At 44.1% G+C, this 23,304-nt stretch overlaps 1 protein-coding gene across 1 annotated transcript in view; it reads left to right on the top strand.

The window, feature by feature from the left end:
- The window catches only part of LOC140203705 (gamma-aminobutyric acid receptor subunit alpha-3-like), a 265,082-nt gene that overhangs the window by 29,329 nt on the left and 212,449 nt on the right, over nucleotides 1–23,304 (top strand). The window contains exon 4 of the mRNA XM_072269747.1: nucleotides 20,651–20,718. Within this exon, the coding sequence (XP_072125848.1) occupies nucleotides 20,651–20,718 (68 nt within the window). The remainder of the gene's footprint in view (nucleotides 1–20,650; nucleotides 20,719–23,304) is intronic.

The raw sequence follows: 23,304 nt of genomic DNA, 5'->3' as shown, positions 1-23,304 counted from the left end.
TCTCTAAGAGCTAGGCAACTGGATCATTAGTTTCTTCACTCGCAGACCAATCAATTTGGATTGACAACACCTCCTCCACAATCTCCATCAGCACAAGTGCACCAAAAGGCTGTGTGCTTAAATCTTGCTCTACTCATTTTATACTTTTGATTGTGAGGCTAAGAACTGCTCCAATACATTTTTTAAAGTTTGCTGATGACACCAGAGTCATTGGCTGAATCAAAGGTGTGGATGAGTCAGCATATAGAATGGAGATTGGAAATCTGGCCCAAATAAAATCTCACTGAACATCTGCAAAACTACCAGAGGATGAAACAGGTGGTCAGTAAGCCAATCCTCAGTATGGGATTGAAAGTGGAGAGGGTCAGTAACTTTAAATTCCTAGGCATTATAACTTCACAGCACGTGTCCTGGGACCAGCACATAAGTGACATTACAAAGAAGACATGACAGTGCCTTTACTTTCTTAGAAGTTTGCAAAGATTTAGCATGTCATTCAAAACTGACAAACTTCTATAGATACAAGCAACACTCACAATACGCTGGAGGAACTCAGCAGGTCGGGCAGCATCCGCGGAAGAGATCAGTCGACGTTTCGGGCCGGAACCCTTCCTCAGGACTGTAGGAGGAAGGGGCAGAGGCCCTATAAAGAAGGTGGGGGGAGGGTGGGAAGGAGAAGGCTGGTAGGTTCCAGGTTGAAAACCAGTAAGGGAAAGATAAAGGGGTGGGGGAAGGGAGACAGGAAGGTGATAGGCAGGAAAGGTGAAGAAAGAATAGGGGAAAGCACAATGGGTAGTAGAAGGAGGTGGAACCATGAGGGAGGTGATAGGCAGCTGGGGGAGGGGGCAGAGTGACATAGGAATAGGGTTCCCTCCCCCTCCCTTCCTCTATCCCTATGTCACTCTGCCCCCTCCCCAACCCCTTTATCTTTCCCCTTACTGGTTTTTCACCTGGAACCTACCAGTCTTCTCCTTCCCACCCTCCCCCCACCTTCTTTATAGGGTCTCTGCCCCTTCCCTCTATGGACCTGACAAAGGGTTCAGGCCCGAAATGTCGACCAATCTTTTTCACGGATGCTGCCCAATCTGCTGAGTTCCTTCAGCGTGTTGTGAGTGTTGCTTTGACCCCAGCATCTGCAGATTATTTTGTGTTTTCTATCGATACAAAATGTTGGAGGAACTCAGCAGGCCAGGCTGCATCTATGGAGAAAAGTACAGTTGATGTTTCCGGCCGACACCCTTTGGAAGAGTCTCAGCCCAAAACAGCAACTGCACTTTTTTCCATAGATGCTGCCTGGTCTGCTGAGCTCCTCCAGCATTTTGTGTGTGCTGGTCAGATTTCCAGCATCTGCAAATTTTCCCTTGTTAGCAGTGAGAGATCATTTCAATAATAAACTGCAAAATAACAAGTCATGAGAGGCCACAAAACAAGAGAGAACAAATACTTAACACAAGGCATAAAGGTGAATGAAGGCTGAGAGCAACTGATTAAGCAGGGCTGGTTTTAGTTGGTGAAAAGGGACTGTGGATGAGATTTGGGTTTAAATAGGCTGCCAGTGATGAGCTAGGAATGAGTGGCAGGCAACTCCTGTTGGCTGAGTGGAGACCGAAAGGTGCCTACCTACTCAGGCCTGTCATGACGCCCCTCCTATGGCCAGCTCCCAACACCGCAAGATGATCTGATTGGATCCAGTGGAACTCCTTGATGAGCAATGGATCCATATTGAAACTGGATGGAACACAAGAACTCCTCCAATCCCAGGATGTACCCTTTTCAGCCGACCGGCTACTGTACACCCTGTCAACGATAATATGAATCCACCAACCAGCAAACCGTGTACGCTGGCCCACCTTCCAACGGTGATAGAGATTGTAGAAGCCCAAGTCCTGATGAAGTGTTTCAGCCTGAAATGTTGTCTATTTACTCTTTTCCAGTGACGTTGCCTGGCCTACTGAGTTCCTCCAGCATCTTATGTGTGTTGCTTTGAGATGCTGAAGCTGATTGAAGGAGTGGGCAGGGTCATTCAATGATAACACTCACTTTCTCTGGGTCCATGGTTATACCTTGAGCTGAAAGGGCGTAACACAGGAAGGAAATGTGGAAGTATCATTTTTCTAACTTGCAGTGCACTTGATTTTTGAGAAGTTTCTAAAGGACTGAACAGAAGTGATAGATGTGGTTTTTGGGGTCCTTGGAGAGATGAGGATGTCATTGAGGTAGATGAGTACATACCTCTATGGCATTTCTCGGAGGATCTCGTGAATGAAGGCTTCCACAATGGCTAGTCTGTTGGAAAGTCTGAAAGGCATCAAGAGGTTTTTATACTGGCCAGCGGCTGTTATGAAAACCACCTTCCACCCTGGAGGATGTACATCAAGTTGTATGTGCTTGGTAGATCTAGTTTGGTGATGATCTGTGCCCCGGGGAGTGTTTCAAATGCACTACCCATCAAGGGGAGAGGGTAGCTGTTCTTCAGGGTGATCTTGTTGAGTCCAGTGTTGTCAATGCAGGGATGGAGACCCCCATCGCATATATATAGATCAATACGCGTCTAATAGCACAAGCTCAATGACGTGTTACTACGACATAAAATAGTCCCATATTATACAGTAGGCTATATGGTACATATGCTCCCCATCTATATTTTAAAAGTGTATCAACTGATTTTTTTTTTTGGGGCACAATGCTAAACAAATACTGTATATGCACCCTTAATATACAAATGCCCACCAACTGTTTAATTAGTAAATTAATAATATGAAATTATAACAAAATAACATAATAATAATTATAATAATTACAACTGAAGTCTCTGGGGGGCCTTCTCTGCCTCTCCGGGTAAAGTCTGTCCAGCAATGTTTGATTTGGGGAATGAGTCTCCACAGGTACATCAGGTGGGTCCTCAGCACTGATGACAGGCTTATCTGTGGGTGAGGCTGATAGGGTCACATCAGGAGTGTTTGCTTCTATGTCCAGGGAGTCCGAGCAAGATGTTGTTGTGTTTTCCAGCTGAGCATCCAGGATTTGATCCACATGATGTGCTTCTATGTCCGGGGAGTCTGGGCAAGGTGTTGTTGTGTTTTCCAGCTGAGCATTCAGGATTTGATCCACATGACGTGCTTCTATGTCGTGGGAGTCCGGGCAAGGTGTTGTTGAGTTTTTCACCTGAGCATCCAGGATTTGATCCACATGACGTCTCCATTCATTCTCTCCCACCTGTACTCTATACATCAGTGGCCCGTCTATGGCGGAAATGATACGCGGCAGCCACTTTTCAGTCCCGTAATCCCGTGCAAGAACTGACTGTCCCACATTGAAGCTCCGTATTGGCTTAGCATTCAAGTGTTTGAACTGTCTGTTCTCTACATCACGCTATACATTTGGTTTGAGAAGATCCATGCGGGACCTCAGGTTCCTGTTCAGAAACATCATTGCTGGAGTCTGGTTAGTGGTTGCATGTACTGCATTACGATAGGCAAGGAGGAAGCTGTCTACCTTGTGTTGTAGTGGTCGATTTTCGCTGTCCCTTGCCTTGAGGGCTTTCTTGAATGTCTGTACAAATCTTTCTGCCAAGCCATTTATGGATGGATGGTAAGGGGCAGATGTGAAGTGCTTGATTCCATTGTTCTTCACAAAACTTTGGAATTCTTCAGAGACAAATTGTCGTCCATTGACTGTGCAGATTTGTTCTGGTATGCCATTCCTGGAGAACATGGCTCTCGGAACTGTAAAAGTCTTTTCCAATGTGGTTGTCCTCATTTTGATGATCTCTGGCCATTTGGAATGTGCATCAATGGCGATTAAAAAGATAGAGTCCATGAATGGTCCAGCAAAGTCAATGTGCACTCGTTGCCATGGTGATGAGGGCCATTCCATGGATGGAGAGGGGCTTGTGGTGGTGTGTTCTGGATCTTTTGACATCCAGAGCAGTTCTTGGTCATCCTCAATCTGTTTATCGATTCCTGGCCACCACACATAGGCACGGGCAAGACCTTTCATCTTCACGGTACCCAGGTGCCCCTCATGCAGTTCCTCCTGCACTCTGGTGCGTAGCTTGGGAGGGATCAAAACTCGTGAGCCACACATTAGTGTTCCCCGACACACCGACAACTGCTCCTTCCTCAGTGAGAAGGCTGGAAACAGTGTGTTACCCCACACTGACCATCCCTTTACTGTGATGTCATACACTTTTGACAACGTAGGGTCAGTGCGTGTTCCCCTTTCAATGAGGCTGTTTGTTACTGGTAATTGTTCAACTATTGTTGTGTGAATGATCTCTGCTGAATCTATTTGCGTAGTTACCTTGGAAGTGGGCAGTGGTAAACATGACAAACCATCTGCATTGCTGTGTTGCTTGGTCCCCTTGTGTTCAACATCATACCTGTGACCTCCTAAGAAAAGGGACCATCGCTGTAGCCTTTGTGCTGTCATCACTGGAACGCCTTTTCTTGGATTGAAGATTGACACGGGCGGCTGATGGTCAGTCAACAGAGTAAACGTTTGGCCGTACAGGTAGTGACTGAATTTCTTGATTCCCCATATGAGGCTTAGGGCCTCTCTGTCAATCTGTGCGTAGTTGAGTTCAGCTGAAGTTAGCGTTCTCGAGGCAAAGGCTATCAGTCTTTCAGAGCCATCAGGAAACTTGTGCGATAACACAGCTCCTTTCCCATGGGGTGAGGCATCACAAGCTAGTTCGAGAGGTAAGGAGGGGTCAAAGTGCACAAGCACCCCGTCTGAAGTAATGAGTCTTTTAGTTTCTTGAAACGTTTTCTCACAGCTCTCAGTCCACTTCCAATGTGTCCCTGTCTGTAATAATGCATTCAGTGGGTGTCGGACTGTGGATAGGTTTGGCAAGAGCTTGTGGAAGTAGTTCACTAGACCAATATAGGCTCTCAGCTGAGACACATTTTCAGGTGGTGATGCCTTAAGCACCGCTTCTATCTTGTCTTGAGACATGTGTAAGCCATCCTTGTTGATCACATGCCCAGAGTATGAGATTTCCTTTCTGAAAAACTCACATTTCTGTCGATTAGCGCTGAGCCCATATTCTCGAAACCTGGTGAGCACTTGTTTTAGGTTAAAAAGATGTTCATCGTCATCTTTGCTGGTGGCAATGATGTCATCCAGGTAACACTGAGTCCCTGGAATCCCCTGCAGGGCCTGCTCCATTGCCCTTTGCCAGATTGCAAGAGCTGATGCTATCCCAAACACCAACCTGTCGTACTGGTAAAGTCCTTTGTGTGTATTTATTCTCAGGTATTTCTTGGATGCTTCCTCGATTTCCATTTGAAGGTCAAATCAATTTTTGTGAAATATTCCCCTCTTGACAGGGAAGCAAAGATGTCCTCAATATGAGGTAAAGGTTACTGTACTGTGTGGAGAACTGGGTTAACAGTCACTTTAAATAACCACATATGCACACGTTGCTTGATTTTCCTGGTTTTGTGCTGGAGGTTTTCTTCATCACTGGAACAATAGGCATGGCCCGTTCATTCCAATCCACCTTTGACAGGATCCCAATCTGCTCCAGATTTTTCAGCTCTGCCTCTACTGTGGGACAGATTGTATATGGCACTGGCCTGGCTTTGTGAAATTTTGGACATGCATTTTCCTCAATCTCAGTCTTTGCTTTCATGCTCTGAAATGTTCCTATTCCTTTCATGAACACCTCCTCAGAGTCGGCAAGTATTTGTGACAGTCTCTTAGATGTAGCCTTGCTGCCCTCCTTTGCTGATACATCTAGTGCCTTCATGGTGTACCAATCCAGCTGAATTTTCCTAAGCCATTCACGTCCCAGCAACGGTGGCCCTCCATTTTTCAGTACATAGAGGTTCAGTTGCTCTGTTTTACCTCCATGGGTCACTGTCACTTTAATTTTGCCGTCGGGACGCACTTTCTGTCCTGTGTAAGTCCTTAGCAGTAGTTTAGTTCGTTTCAGAGGTATGTGTGAAAACAGTCATTTGTAATGGCATACAGAGATCACTGTTAAGCCTGAACCTGTGTCCAACTCCATTATCAGTCTCACGCCTGCCAATTGTGGAGTGATCCTTATTACTCTTCGATCATCTGTCTCTTTCACGCTGTGAAGTGGCAGACAAGACAAGTCACTTTTGTCTGAGTCATTTTCATCAGAATTGCTTTCTTTCATTTTGTGCACATTGTTGTATTTTCCTTTCTGGGGTTTCTTGTTTCTCTGCATTTTGCCCTTTCCCTGCTGTTTACTAGCTTTGCAGACTCTGCCAATGTGACCCTGTTTGCCACAGTTCCAGCACTCTTTATCTTTAAACCAACAACCATCAGGGTCATGTTACATGTTCCCACAACAGTAACATTTCTTTCCTTCATTTCTGCGCAGTGACATTCTATTCGTAGCATATTCCAGAGATTTTTGTTGTATCTCTGAAGCACCTCGTGCGGCTGTTTCTAATGATATTGAGATGTTTGGCGCTTTCTCGAATGTAAGGTCTTTTTCACCCAGGAGCTTCTTCTGTGTGGTTTCACAGTGCATGCCACACACTAATTGTCCCTCAATGCGTCCAATAGACCAGCTCCAAATTGACAATGTTCTGATAATTTGCGCAATTCAGCACAATATTCAGAAATGCTTTCATTTTTTGCTCTGATTCCATTTATGGAATTTAAATCTTTCAGCAATGACCAGCGGTTTGGGGTTTAAATTCTATTGGAGAGTGTCTAATATTTGCTTGAAAGTTTTGTCAGCTGGCTTTTCAGGGGTCAACAAGCTCTGTAGTAGGACGTATGTTTTTGCGTCCTTTACACTAAGGCTACGTCCACATTAGACCGGATAATTTTGAAAACACCGGTTTTGAGTAAAAACGATAGGCATCCACACTGGGCGTTTTTGAAAATACCTCCGTCCACATTAAAATGGGTATTTGGGCGAATCTCCTCCTACTAGGCATGCGCAGGACACATCCTCAAAATTCACCTGCTTCAACGAGTATGCCTGACTCCGACAGTTTGGACCAAGCAACAGGTGATGGCTGTGACATGTTTGGTGTCGAATCTCGCCATGAAAGACTTGGTGCGCGTTTGTCCAGTTATAGACTAGAAAGGCTTAAAAGGAAATTGCCAAACGATGGACAGTTACTGGCTCTCGCACAGGAAGACCTAAAACTTAAAGAACAAATACTGGAGAGTATGGAGGCAACCGACAGGGAGTTCACGGACAGTATGACCCGGCTGACGACGAACATTGAAAAACTGACTAACTCTGTTGCAGAGGGATTTGCAATGATGAGGAATATGATGGCTCCCCCCAGTACTTTTCACCGCCACAATGCCAGCCTCACAGCCACTACAATAGCTACACATACGGACACACAGACCCTCGGGTGGCCCCACCAACATCTTCCCCACTCCCACAGAGAGTTCTCCCTGGAAACATTTCCTATAGCCATAGTCTCTTCACTGATGAAAGGGACGACAGCTACAACTAAATGCAGTAAAGCTTGTTACTGGGCAAAAGTGAAATTTGCTGTTACCTCATTTGTTTGCCTTTACGTTTGTCATGTCTTTATGTATTATTTTGCTGTATTTAACATGTGCAATAAAACGAGTTACTAGGCAAAGTAATTTTATTTTTACCTGAATAAAAGTGAAACTTACAATTTTCCTTTTTTGGGCTTAACATTTTCATGTCTATGCCAAACATAAGCCACTACTTAAAAATGACACTTTGGAAGTAGTGACAATTGCATCTATTGAATGTTTGCACGAGCAATACATTAACAAAGCTCCTTGTTAAATGTATAAAACGTGTCTGCATCAGTGTTACCTTGTATTTCCATACAATATTACACTAGGCTGTTACACATCTATTGTCAGAGAAATACTTGCAAAGACGTTTGCCAGAGAGACATGAAGTCACTGAAAATGAACGTCGAGAGGTGGGAGGACATTGCCAGCAATCGCTCTCACTGGAGGTTGGAACTATGCAGAGGTCTAAAAAGAGAAGAGAAGCTGAGGCTTGCTGCTGAAGAAAAGCGCACTCATTGGAAAAACAGCACCAAGACAACACTGGAGGATAGCGCCTTCAAGTGCAGTCGATGCAGCCGAGACTGTCCCTCCCGTGTGGGCCACGAGAGCCACAACAGACGCTGCTCTAACACAGACTGAAGCAAGACCTTCCAGGCGCAGATCCATGGTCTTGCGAGACTAACAGATGCCAGCACCACCACCACTTGCATAAATAGGTAAACTACCTCCTTACAAGCAAGGACAAAAAACAGGACAAAATGAGTATACTTATTTATTCAGTATTCAGTAAGTTATGGGTCAAAGTATTTAGTGAGTACATTTCTAACTCTTCTGGCTTCAGTTTTGTTGCCATCTGTTCTGAAATTGTTAGGTTGTGTGGGGGGGTGCGGGGGTTGAAATTAACGTAGACAATAAAGTAACATGAAGCCGTCCGCCATTGTTGTTGTGGTTTTGGATGTTGTGTTCAAGAAAACAATGAAATGCCGCACTGCCGCCACCATCTGTTCCGGCACCTCATGACAGTGTTTTTAAAAAGAGCTGGTACCCTGTACACACTACAACGGCCATTAGGCGTTTTCAGATTTATTCACTCTGGAGAGTGTTTTTGAAAAGCTCCATTTTCAGGGGAGGAAAACACTGTTTCAGTGTAGTTGGAGGGTCAAAACAAAGAGAAAAAGCTTCGGGTAAGGATTTATCCTGTCTAATGTGGATGTAGCCTAAAGGCTGATTTATACTTGTGCGTCAGATGTACGTCATAGGTACGGCGTAGCAGCGCACCCTATGCTGTTATCTACGCAAATCCTACGCCATAGCCTAACTTGCATCTCTCTCAAAATGTGACTACGTGTTGCAGCGACGCAGACGGCAACTGTGTATGGTCCGCTTGGTAGCATCGCATTTCCACATATGCTGCAATAGCTTGCCATTGGGCGACTGAAGGGCAGGGAAGGAACTCTGACTGCAATGCTTTCCATAAAGCTTTACAGACCTCCGAAATTATGGAGGACCCCGTGCTCGATGCCAGTTTGTAGCTAGCTGCTACAGCCTGTTGACTTCCACCTGAAGCTAAAACTCGAACGGTGATTGCCAGTCTCTGAGTATACTGTGCGTACACTGATGCGAAATAAATGGTTGGAGATGATGAACCAAATCATCAAATCTACCTGTCGACATCTGAAAATATTTGAAATGCATTTCCTCATCCATGTCTCTCAGTGGCCAGACAAGCACAACAAATTCACCCTCCTTCGGTTTCAGTCACCATTGTTTGAAGTTTGAGTTTCTTCGTGTTGAGTTTCAACATGAAGAAACTCAACACAGTGTCATAGAAACCCCACCGCCAGCTAGTGTTTTGGTGGTGAATTGCAGCGCGACGCAGACACACCAACGCACAAGTATAAATGCTCACAACAGCGTAGCCCACTTGTGTAGGCTACGGCGCAATCTAGTACACACAAGTTTAAATCAACCTTAAGTAAGATGCTGGCTTTCTCTTCTTCATTAACATCGTTAGTATCACAATATAACTCTATTTTTCAATGCCACTATCAAATGGTGTAATGGCTCCAATTAACGTGTTAATTTACCCTTTTTATGTCCATTTAGCCCCAGTCCCTTGTGAATTTAACCCCGGTCCCTTGTTTTCTTTTTGACTCACGTGACCTTTTTTTTGCCAGCGTCGCGCGCGTACTCTGGCTAGATGCGTGTGTCGCCCTTTTTTTATCTCCTTTCGGAGGCAGGCAGACCCTCAGCCCTTGGTTTCAGCGCCGGCTGTGGTCTGGCCTGGATGCGGGGCGGCTCCAACTTTGTCTTTCGGTCTCCCGATGTTCCTGAGTCCAGCTGAACTCCCGCTTCTTTTCAGACACGTGGCCTCACTGTGTCTCTTCTGAGTGCCGTTATCAATGAAAAATGGCATTCCGATACAACGCAGGTTCATTAACCTCGTCGCCAATTTGTTGTGTATGTGACCGTTTACACAACAATATCATTAATAAAAATACTAAAGACTGGAGCTATGTTAACATACTTACAGAACACAGTTTTTGCTTACAGAACCCGAACTAAACAGGCATATACAGATCAATACGCACCTAATAGCACATGCTCAATAACGTGTTACTACGATATAAAATAGTCCCATATTATACAGTAGGCTATATGGTACACCTTTCAAAATTCTTTTGAAGACCATGACCTGGAGTTACAAAATGACTTTGGTTCTTTGCTGAAATGGAACCTACTCTCACCTCACAACTGCCTGCTTTATGATATGCTAAGGACGCGGCCTGGAAGACTAGTGTGCCTTCAGGGTGCCGGATTTTCGTGGCTCTGGAAACGCGCTTATTCAAGGCCGGTGCTGCGCCTGATGTGTCGTGGGAGTACACGGTAGATCGAAAGCAGCGAGCTGGCTGTGTGCCTAGGGGCCAGAGTGTTTTGGGCAAAGAGTTCGGAAAAAGTGACGCAACAGACTTTTAAAACCAGAGATCAGCGAGTTGCTTTGTTATGTCTCCCCTCTCGCTGTGAATTGGGGACATCTCTTTTTCCCTTATTAGGGAGAGAGAGAGAGCCTGTGGTGTGTTGAATACTGGGTGAACAAGTAGTCTTTGGGATACTGCAAGTCTGAGTCTTTACTGATGCTTTGCTACACGTTTGAGTGCTCGGTGGGGAGTGCCGATGCTTTTTTGTTAGTTGGGGAGGGGGATCGTTACTTTGCTGCTGCTTATGTGTGGGAGGGGGGAGTTGGGGGGGCTTTGGGTTTCGAACATTGAACTGTCATTCATTCTTTGGGGACACTCCTCTGTTTTCGTGGACGTTTGCAAAGAAAATGAATTTCAGGATGTATATTATATACATTTCTCTGACATTAAATGTACCTATTGAAACCTATTGAAGTGAGAAGCTAGGAAGTGACAGGTAGAAGATTTAAAAGAGTAAATATGAAGGAATCTAATAGGGAAGTTCAATGGACCGTGGAAAAAAAGGAAGGATGAGGGGAACCAGAGGGAGTTGATGGAAAGGTGAAGGGAATCAAAAGGGGAATGGAAAAGGAGATAAGGGAGCGGGGGGACTAATTACCAAAGTTGGAGAAATCTATGTTTAAGCCACCAGATTGGAGGCTAGCCTGTAGGAATGTGAGGTGATGTTCCTCCAATCTGAGCTTGGTCTCATCAAAGCAGTAGCGGAGATCATGGACATAAGTGTCAGTATGGGAATGCAAATTCAAATTGAAATGGGTGGCCACCAGAAGATCCTGGCTATTGTGGAGGCAGAGCAAAGTTGTGTCATGAACAGTTTTGGGCCCCATGTATAGGGACGGATGTTATGGCTTTGGAGATAGTCCAGAGGCGGTCTAGGAGAATGATCACGGGAATGAAATGCTTACCATATTAGGAGCATTTAATGGCTCTGGGCCTGTACTCACTGGAGTTCAGAAGAATGTGGGGGCGAGATACAAAAAAAACCTACAAAGTATTAGAAGCATAGACATGGAGAGGATGTTTCCAACAACGAGAGAGTCCGGGTCCAGAGGACACAGCCTCAGGACACTGCCCAATTACCATCAGCATATAACCTGTAGCACCAGAGATCCCAACATACTACACCACTGTTGTTAAGGAATGCCTGCTGTTCCATGCCCAGACTGCATTTTGGTAACTCAGATCATTTGTCTGCTCTTCACCTACCTGCATACAGGCAGAGGCTAAAGAGCAAAGTTCCAGAGATTAGTACAACAAAGAGGTGCTCACAGAAGCAGAGGAGTGTCTTGCAGGTATGCTTCAAGTCAGTATTCGCTGTATTCAAGGACTTAGCTGCGGATCTGAATGAACGCACCATGGTTGTAACAGAATTTATTAAAATAGTTGTAGATAAGTGAAGCCCCACAAAATCTTTCAGATTCTTCCCCAATCAGAAGCCCTGGATTAACGATGAGATCTGCTGTCTGCTGGAGCCAGATCAGAGGCATTCAAGTTTGTTGACCAAGGAAGATACAAGAGGTTCACACAGTCATGGATATAGAGAGAGTAGAGCAGTGGGCTAAGCACACGCCCCTGAGGTGCACCAGTGTTAAATGTCAGCGAGGAGGACATGTTATCACCAATCCGCACAGATTGTGGTCTTCCGGTTAGGATGTCGAGGATCCAATTGCAGAGGGAGGTACAGAGGCCCAGGTTCTATAACTTATCAATCAGAATTGTGGGAATGGTGTTAAACACTAAGCTGTGGTTGATGAACTGCAGTTTGACATACCTGTCTATATTGTCCAGGTGGTCTAAAGCCGTGTGAAGAGCCATCGAGATTGCATCTGCTATTTACTGATGGTGGCAATAGGCAAATTGCAGTGGGTCCAGGTCCTTTTTGAGGCAGGAGTCCAGTCTAGTCATGACCAACCTCTCATTGCATTTCATCCTGAAGTTGCTGCTGACGTTTGGGGTCTATAATATAGCCCTACCAAGATTAGCATGGCCTTCTTATTTCTAAGTTGTACCCAAATGTCCTTGTTATATGAGCCCTCAAGAATATCCTGTTATGTCTTCCCTTATCAGAAGGGCAACACCTCCTCCAATCTTACCTGTTCTTCCGTCATGCCTAAAGCATTGGAACCAGAACACTGAGCTGCCAGTCTCTTAGCCACGTTTCTGACATAGCTAACAATATCCAAGACCTTCAAGAGAATACACACCTTCATTTGTATGTCATACCTGTTAAACTACATGCATTGAAAGAGGTACAATTTAAGACGGCGGCACTGTCTGCCTTCTACTGTAAACACAGCCATCCTGACTGCTATGTTTTACACTTATCTTTTCATTATCTCAACTCAAAGTCGAGCTTATTGTCATCTGCACAAGTACATAGGTGCACAGGTGCAATGTGCTTGTAGAGGCTTTACAGGCACATTGCATCTGATACACAGCAGTCACAGAAAAATCATAAAATAAATGACAAAATTATACAGGAACACAATTAGACCCCAAAAAATCTGCTATGGTGCCTTGTATTGCTCTACTGAGGTAGTGATTTGGGTTGTGTAAGCTGGTTCAAGAAACACATAAATGTATCAAAGTCATGATTTAACACAAAGCCTTAAATCCTGAAATGCGTAGACTTGTTATCATGGGAGCCCAGCAACTGGTGTGTCAGGTCATGTTGAGCTAATGTAGACTTAACGACTTCCAGGGGAGGAACAATAGAGTTGTTGATGAAATTTTTGCAACAGTTACCGTCAGCACTTACACAAAGATCGGTAATTAATTCTCACGAACAGGGCTGCTGATGATAATGTCACCACTCTTGTATTTCCCAAAGTCAAAGTCAGCGCTGTTTGAAGTATAGTTCAAGATGAGGTCTTTGGTGGCAGGGTCCTGTAGGAATAGTGCAAGTTGTGGAGAATGTTGTGTTGAATGTGGAGGCTCATAGAGTGGTAGGTAAAAACAAGAGGAACTCTATCCCTGTTCAGGAAGATGGGGTGAGCGTGGACGTCCAGGAAATGGAGGAAGTACAGGTGAGGGCAACATCAATGGTAGAGGAAGGGAAACCCTCATCTTTGAAGAAGGATGACATCTCTGATCTCCTGGAAAGGAAAATCTCACCCTGGGAACAAATATGGTGGAGGCAAAAGAACTGAGAAAAGGGAATGGCATTTTCACAAGAGGCAGGGTGGAAGGAGGTACAGTATAGTCAAGATAGCCATTGGATTCAGTGGGTTTATAAAAGATATCGTTACACAGTTCTCCTCCAATGATGGGCCAACATGTCAGAAAGGGAGTGGGGATAGGAATTGAAATGGTTCACCACTGATGATGGAAACAGAGAGATCAAGAAAGGAAGGAAAGGAGTCATAAATGCAGCAAGTGCATTTAAGGGCAGGGTAGAATTTGGAAGCAACGGGTTCAACATGGTTCCTGGAATTGTGGTGTAGAGCAACAGTTTTAGACTGATAGAGTTAGAGCCCAACTGTCATGTTGCAGTTTATGCTATTGTTGTATTGTAACATGGCTGATGTAAGTACTGCAGTCAGCTCTTAAAGTGTGCGTTCCAGCTATTGAGGAGTTACTACTTTATGAATAGATGTGGCACTGAAGAGGGAGAAATAGTGGGAAGTAATCACAGGCATCAGAGAAAAATTAACAGACTGATAAAGAATGATTCTATTGTTGGAAGTGACTATAACATTGATTTCTGTGGGCAAGGCAGACCAGGCACTCAGGAGTTTTACTTAGCTGTATCACTCTATGGTAGATCACATGCCACTGTTTTAAGACAAAAGATGCAGTTGGAGTGTTGGCCCTTTTAAAGAGCACAGACTGGGGTAAAGGGGTCAGTGAGAGCTGATAGCAAAGAAGGATGTGTAGTGTAGTGAGATTGAACTATGGAAAACAAAATGTTGAATACTACTCTGCAGGTGATGTCATTTTGTGGAGTTTTACAATAGATAAAAGTGCAGAGTAGAAAAGAAAATCTGTGTGCTCTCTAGAAGCTGAGTATTTCAAAGACAAAGCTGACACTAATGAAGTCTCCTCTTGGAGTAGAAGAGAAATGCTGTGCAGATGCTAGAAGCCTGAGACTAGAAGCAGAGAATATCGAAGTTCTCAACAGACCATGTGTGGGGAGAGAACCAGAATTAAACATGTCTTTGGATAAAATATGAGTGCTCTGAAAACACACTTCTCAGACCTTGAGGGTCCAGAAGACCATCAGAACTGGCTCAGGTAGGCTCTGGCTTACAATGTGAAGGTGATTGGCTGCAGAGCTATATTATCCATTGAAAATGACAGGGACTCAGGTCCTGTGGCAAATCTACCCAGGCTCAGGATCCTAGTGATGATCCTCAGCAAGACTAACCCTGCTGCCAGAACTCCAGCAGGGTCTGAAGTGAAGGAAGACCTGGGTAGTCATGTCTGCCCTAAGATTTATGGATCCACGCGATGCATTTGCTGAGGAATGGACGCCAACCTCCTGGATGTGAAGCAACTCCTTATCTTCTGATGGACCTCACAGTATTACATCTCCAGCTCCTCACCTCGGAACACTGGCGTCCTTCCAAACCATTTATATAAATACTGAATAACAATATTCCCAACACCAAACCTCTGGCACAACTTCAGTCACCATCCTCTATTCCAAGAATCAACCTTCAATCAGCACTCTCTCCTTCTTACCTCCAATCCAACTTTTCATCTACTTTCTCTGTATTCCTTTGGACCTAACCTTCTAGATCAGCCTACCATGAAGGACTTTGTTAAAAATCCTTGTCTGTTTGAGTTAAATCAGTTGAAGCTCAGCATTTGTGAAGGTCAGATCATTGCATGGGAAAATAGTAGCCAATTGCACATTCCATTCTTGACAGGGATCTAAATCAGCCAGTTACTTTGCCATTTCTAACTCAAACAGCTGGCCAATCATTGCAAGGCTTTATGGCAACCCACTTTGTTTTGGTTTTAGTGTGTGCATTCAGTGATCAGTGCCATGTCAGAAGCTATGGGGCTGGTCATGGGCCAAAGGAAATGTCTAGCAGTAAAGCCTGATGGATAGACTCAGCAGGACAGGCAGCAGCTGTAGAGGGACAAACAGAATGGATATCCTTAGTAAGCTGTCAGATTAGTTCAAAATGTAGTGTCATACAATATGGTAGAGGGTGTCCTCATTGTGAAGATGTGTTTCTCTTTGTGAGGTGGCTACCTCTACCAATATTGTCTTGATGCACCTCGACTGTGAGATCAAAACCAAATGTTTTTATCCCTTCTACAGTAAACCCACTTGGGCAGTTAAATTCCTCAGGGCTTGGCCAGCATAGTCAGTAATGTGTTACTGAACCCATTTAGCTAACCGCACCCTGGTTTATGGTCTGTTGTGCATTTACTGATGTGGAACGTAGACTTGTACCAATCAGAGGAGAGATGATGATAGGTGGTAATCAGGTGGAGGTTTGCCTGGTTCTCTCTGACCTCACACCATGAGAACGGATAGGGCCCGGAATCAATGCTGAGGATTCTGGGGAAGATTCCTACCTGTTACGACCAGTTTTTGTACATCTTTTCTGTCAATGGGGCAGCAAAATCAGTGCCCTGACATTGGCTGGTTAGAATGATTTTGTGAACATGGGTGGGTTCTCCACATGGAATAAGAGCATAGTAAGTAGGAAGATGTTGGCCATCTGGCTCTGCAGGCTTATTCTCCCATTCAGCAAGATCAGGGCTGATCTTTTAACTCATTGCTGCTTTCCTGCCTTATCCCCTCACCCACTGATTCCTTCAGAAACCTACAAATATCTTCTTTGAATAAATCTAATGTCCGAGGCTCCGTGGCCTCTCTGGGTAGAGTATTCCAAAGGTTCTCCAATGACTGCATGATCAAAGTTCAGGTACATTTATTATCAAGGTATGTATACATTATACAACCTTGAGATTCATCGCCTTACAGGCAGCCGCAAAACCAGAAACTCAAAAGAATATATTTAAAAAAAGATTAACAAACACCCAATGCACAGAGAGAGGGATAAAAACACAAATCGTGCAAACAATAAAAGCAAGCTACTGTACTTAGAATGAAAATGAGTGCATAGACATGAAGGACTTAGAACTGAGGGGATATCTTAGTTCTGAATGCCAACTCACAACCCCCTCTGCCCACCAATCCATAATTCTGAGAGCTTAAACCCTGGATGTAAGCTCTCCTGCCAGGAGAATTGTACTCCAACCTTACAGCCCATCAAGACCCCCAAGAAATCGTGTATAATGATGATGTAACCTTGCATCCTCCTATCCTCTAAAGAACTGCCTTCACTATGTTTTTGATAGGCCCCACTTTAATTTCCTGAGTATCTCAGATTCTATTCATCTGGCCTCATTGTGGCTGAGCTTTCATTGCCCAAGACAGCCAGAAAAAAATTCCAATTCTTGGTATCACCAACTGCCAATGTTATGAGAGTGCTTTATTAGTCCAACATTAAAAAAATATTAACTCTGAATTAAACTTTAAAGAAAATTAAAAATTAATATGGTTTACAAAATAAATTAAATACTTTAAAAGCACAAAATACACACAGAAATATTAAACGGAACAGAAATAGAGGAAGAAAATTGCCTACTCCGACCTTTGCTCCTTGAGTGCAGGGCTAATTTAGCCACTGAATGTGATGGGGTCTCAGGCCCTGTGGTTGACCTACCCTGACTCAGGGTGTGACAGGTGGTTCTCAGTAAGACAGCACCTGCCACTGACCACCTGCATGCAGGTGCCAGGTTGCATTCTAACTAATGGTCAATGCCAGCAGTTCCATTTGGAACTGTTTAGCAGCCTCAGGGGTGGGAAATTGAGATGACATATGGTTAAGGTGAGAGGGAGGTGTTTTAATAGGAACCTGCTCGGCAACTTTTTCATACAGAAGATGATATTTATATGGAATGAACTGCTTGAGGAAATGATGCAACAATTTAGGAACAGCTTCTTCCCGTCTGCAATTACATTTCTGAATGGCCTGTGAGCAACGTTACCTCATTATTCTTCATTGCACCATTTGTTTTCTTCTAATTAATGTCTATATCTTGCACTGTACCCCTGCTGCAGAACAGCAAATTTCATGACAGTGACTTAGGACCAGGCCATTTGGTCCCCTATACCAGCTCTGCCATTTGATACAGTCACAGCTCACTGAATTGTAACCTCGACTCTGCATTCCTACTAGTCCGCTGGTCCCTCTTACTTCCTTGCATATTGAGGATTGCACAGTGATTCATCCTGCAGAGCAACTGCTCCGTAGTGCCAGTTGTTGTGTATTTAATATTTCAGTAATATTTGAGTAATATCGTTTGATTAAACATTCATTGTTATATATTTCATTACGGGTTATAAGTAAAAGTACTTGAATGGCATACGTCATCACACCACCACGTCATATGCACATGCCTCACTAAAAGTAAAAATGAAGTTTACACACATCTCTCGGGCTCCCTTGTTTTTCTTTCAATTAGTTTTATGTTTTGGAGTTACAAAACATAACACCAGTGACCCGGGATTGATCCTAAACTCATGTGCGCTCTGCTCCATGTGAAGTCTGCATGTTCTGGTCTCAGTTGCTCTCTGTGTGGAGTCTACATGTTCTGACCTCAGATGCTCTCTCTGTGGAGTCCGCATGTTCTGACCTCAGATGCTCTCCCTGTGGAGTCCGCATGTTCTGACTTCAGGTTCTCTCAGTGTGGAGTCTGCATGTTCTGACTTCAGGTGCTCTCAGTGTGGAGTCTGCATGTTCTGACCTCAGGTGCTCTCAGTGTGGAGTCCGCAGGTTCTGAACTCTATGTGGAGTCTGCATGTTCTGACTTCAGATGCTCTCAGTGTGGAGTCTGTCGGTTCTGAACTCAGTGTGGAGTCCGCAGGTTCTGAGCTCTATGTGGAGTCTGTATGTTCTGACCTCAGTGTGGAGTCCGCATGTTTTCCCTCTGTATGAGTATTTTGGCTTCCTCCTTCATGCTGAAGTTGTGTCAGTTTGTAGGTTAATTGAGCATTGTCTATTGTCACTGAGCAGTAGAGCCATGAGCAAGTTGATGGGGATGTGGGAGAATAGGATGGAAGGAAAATTAATAGGGAATGGAATTACTCAGCGAGATGGCACAGATGAAATGTTGGAAGGAAATACGAGAAAAAACTAATTGTAGTGATAGGGACACATTACGTAAGAAGCCGGCCATGCTAGTATACTACAGGTTACACAATAAGAGAGCTGTGATAATATAAGACAACAGTATTTAACATGTAACTAAAGCAATAGCCATTTTGCTCTCAATGACAATGTTCTGCCTCAGTATAATGATTCATAGTTCGGGAACTATCATTAGGATACATGCTGTAATAAGAGAATGGTTTTGATCTGGAGTCAGATTTGCAATCAAACATTAAGATTTTGAAGCCCAGTTTGACCCTGCTGCGACCACCACGATTAGGTAACACAGACAAAATGCTGGAGGAGCTCAGCATTAATGAGCAGAATGAGCAGTTAACATTTCAAGCTGAAGGCCTCTGTCAAGACTGCAGAGGAAGGGAGATGAAGCCAGAATAAGAAGGTTGGTGGGGGAGGTGAGGATTCAAGCTGAGGTGATAGATGATTGGGAGGGGTTTGAAGTAAGAAGCTCAGAGGTGATAGGTGGAAGAGGTAAAAGGCTGAAGAAGGAATCTAATAGGAGAGGACAGCAGACCATGGAAGAAAGGGATGGAAGAGGGAAAATAGAGGGAGGTGACTCCATTGCCAACTCAGTCCTCCCCACTGATCTCCCTCCTGGAACTTATCCCTGCGAGCATGTCGAGTGCTACACCTGCCCCTACACCACCTCCCTCAGCACCATACAGGGCCCCAAACAGCACTTCCAGGTGAGATGACACTTCATTAGTGAGTCTGTTGGGATCATCTATTGTATCTGTTGCTGCTGTGTGGCTTCTTCTACGCTGGTGAGACCTGATGGACTTCCGAACACTTCCTTTCTGTTCACCACAAAAGGCAGGATCTCCCAGCGGCTACATATTTCAATTCAATGTCCCATTCACATTCTGACATGCCTGTCCATGACGTTCTCTACTGTCAAAATGAGGATGATACAGAAGAGGCCACACAACAACATGAGATAGACAATAGACAATAGATACAACAGATAATTCCAACAGACTCACTGATGAAGAGTCACCTGACCTGGAAGTGCTGTTTGGGACACTGAATGGGAGAGGAGGTTCAGGTTGGAAGAGCAATAGCTCATATTCCGTCTGGGTATCCTTCACCTGATGGCATGAACATTGACTTCTCTAACTTCCAGTATTTTCTCCCCTCTCTCTCCTTCTCTCTTTTTCCATTCCCCATTCTGGTTGCCTTCTCAACTCTTCTCTTCTACTCATCAGCCCATCACGCCCTCTGGTTCCCTTCTTTCTTCTCTTTCTTCCATGGTCCATTGTCCTCTCCCATTAGATTCCTTCTTCTTCAGTCCTTTGTCATTTCCCCTTAATGTGCATGATACAATTTATTTAATAAAATATTTAAAGCTCTTCTGGATTAAGCAGGTTTAGAGGTGTACAAGATAATAAGAGGAATAGATAGAGTGGATAGCCAGCGCCTCTTCTCCAGGGCACCGCTGCTCAATACAAGAGGACATGGCTTTAAGGTAAGGGCTGGGAAGTTCAAAGGGGATATTAGAGGAAGGTTTTTTACTCAGAGAGTGGTTGGTGCGTGGAATGCACTGCCTGAGACAGTGGTGGAGGCAGATACACTAGTGAAGTTTAAGAGACTAGTAGACAGGTATACAGAGGAATTTAAGGTGGGGGCTTATATGGGAGGCAGGGTTTGAGGGTCGGCACAACATTGTGGACCGAAGGGCCTGTACTATGCTGTACTGTTCTATGTTCTATGTCCTAAGACAGTTTTAATGTTTGGTAATAGGCCAATACTTCTTGAATAAAAAATGTAACGTTATCAAACTCAATGCTCTGTAATTTTGGACACCTATCTGCAGAATCTCTTGTGTTTAGATAAGATAACAGGCTGGTTACATTTCTGTAGGCTGGAGTAGAATTGAATGAATGACTCATGTAGCCTGATTATTTTTTAATGTTAATGAGGTGAGAAGTTTAACTGTTACATTTTGCCTTCATATTCTTCCTCCTTTACTTTTAACAGAAAGTGTGACGGAAGTGAAAACGGACATCTATGTCACAAGCTTTGGTCCAGTGTCTGACACAGACATGGTGAGTGAGCTGATAGGGGAGCCTTTGGGCCAGCACAGTACAGGGAGAGAAGAAGACTTCTGAGACTCGGGGAGGGATTGTGAAGTTGGAGGGGCCTAAGGTGAATTCTTGATGGGGTCAGGGGTGTGTCCAACTGGGACAGCCTTTCATTCTATGTTCCTCTGTGCAGTAATAAGCAGCATGAAGATGCCAGGATCTGTAATTATTCTCTGTAACTCTGAACCTCACATTTACTCAAATCTGCTCCATGGTCTTTGACACTGCTACATAAAAAAACCTCTCAAGTTCAGCTGAGAACCTTAGTGAAACTGTGTCCTTTCTCCTCTGATTCTCAACTCCATCTTCTTACCACTTCTCCCCTCAGTCTGCCCCCAATCTTCCCCTGAGCACAGCTTCCACAATAGAGAAGCTGTCTCTTGATTGCTGTTTGATTGGTGTCCTGGATTACTCTGCTAGGAGAGCCCCAATGTTGTCAGAACCCCATCTACAACCTCCTGCCACAGTACAATTCCTGGTCTTGTTTCTTCTGGCCTGAAATTTTTAACTCCTAGCTCTGAATTTTTCATAGCTAATATTCCAGAGTATTCCTCACAAATTACAAATGCCTCAATTCCCCTGTGTTATTCCAGATAGCATGTCCTTTGCTGTATCAGATCCATGCTTCTCAGTTTATTTTTGATGTCTTTCTACACCACTGATCTCCAACTGTTTACCTTGTGGGCAATTAAGTCCTTTCTTGACTGTTGTCTCTCACTCCTCTGCCCCGCTTTTTTGGAGATTTTTTTTTATTGCTTTCTTTTTCCTTTTCTGAATCCAGGACTATTGTGCAGCTTAAGTAAAAAGAAACTATACATAATTATCTGGTTTCTCACTCAAAGGGCAGAGAATGTCTTTAGTGAAAGCTTGAGAAGCAAAGGTACCGAGGCAAAGCCAAGAAAAGAGACATAGTTTCGTTTCCATGGAAGGTCAGAAAGAAATGAAGACATAGTCTTTTCACTGGGGGAGGGGTCTCAGTAATTTGACTGAACCATTCAAGCAAAGTGGAAAAAAAATGTACTTGAGCTTCCTCACTGGGCAGCAGACTAATTCTTTCCCAGGGCAGTTGTTCTGTTAGAACATAAACTCTAAAGGCTAAAACCATGTTGCACAGGAATATTTCACCCATCATGTCTGAGCCAACCGTGAAGCCAATTTAACTCAGCCCATCCGCCTGCACATGGCCTGTATCCCGCAATTCACTGCTTGTCCATCTGTCTGTATAAGTGCCTCTGAAACATTGTTATCACATCTGCTTCTACCATCCCCTGGCGGCTACCACACTCTCAGTACAAAATAAACTCACCTCACACATCTCCTTTAAACTTTTCCCCTCTCATCTTAAATCTATGCTCTCTAGTACTTAACCACAGGGATAAGACTATCGATGATCTCTCATGATTTTCTATACTTCTATCAGGTCACTCTCAATGTCCAATGTTCCAGAAAAGAAAACAATCAAAGTTTATCTAACCTCTCCTAGCTTTCTAATTCAGGCATAATCCTCATGAAGCCCTCTACATCATCTGCATAGATTTCATATCCCTCCTATAATATAACGGCCAGAACTGCACAAAATGCTCTGAATGTGGCCCAAGCAGTTTTCTACAGCTGCATCGTGACTTTCTGAATTCTATTCCCAAATGAAGAAAGTGTGCAAGTCAATTTTTTTAGATTATGAGAACACTCAGTCCTCTTTTATTGTCATTTAGAAATGCATACATGCATTAAGAAATGATACAATGTTTCTCCGGAGTGATATCACAGAAAACAGAACAAACCAAAGACTAACACTGACAGAACCACATAATTATAACATATAGTTACAGCAGTGCAAAGCGATACCATAATGTGATGAAGAACAAACCATGGGCACAGTAAATAAAGTCTCAAAAATCCCCGAGTCGATCGGCTCCCGAGTCCCCGATAGCAGGTAGCAAAAGGGAGAAACTCCCTGCCATAAACCTCCAGGCACAGTCAACTTGCTGATGCCTTAGGAGCAGCCAACAACAGCCGACACTGAGTCCATCCGTCTGAAAACTTCGAGCTTCCGACCAGCCCCTCTGATACAGCCTCCCGATCGCCATCCTCTGCCGAGCGCCTTCGACCTCGCCCCAGCCGCTGAAATACGCAAAATCCGAGGATTTCGGGGCCATCTGCTCCGGAGATTCCAGTTACCACACAGTAGCAGCCTTGTTTGCCACTTTATCCACTAGTGTTGCTGCTTTAAGGAGCTATGGACTTGTACCACAAGACCTCTATGTACATCAATGCTCCTAGCAGTACTGTCCATCTACATTTTCATTTGTATATATCCCTTGTTTGTGATGTATATCACAAAATATCACAAACAAAGGAGCACCCAGCATTGATAGCATTGATTACCAATATCTGCAGTATTTTGCTTTTGAACTGTTTCAAAGCCCATCAGATTCTTTAACAATGTGATGTATGTTACATTGATAATTAGTATTGGACAAAATAACCAAAACAATGGTTCCCCCGTATCCTAATTATCTTGAAATCTATATTTCTCAAAGTTTATAGGCC

The sequence above is a fragment of the Mobula birostris genome, chromosome 10 (genome assembly GCF_030028105.1).
Source record: "Mobula birostris isolate sMobBir1 chromosome 10, sMobBir1.hap1, whole genome shotgun sequence".
NCBI classification, from domain to species: domain Eukaryota; kingdom Metazoa; phylum Chordata; class Chondrichthyes; order Myliobatiformes; family Myliobatidae; genus Mobula; species Mobula birostris.
The sequence above is the reverse complement of the archived record's forward strand: the minus strand, read 5'-3'. Positions and strand labels throughout refer to the sequence as shown.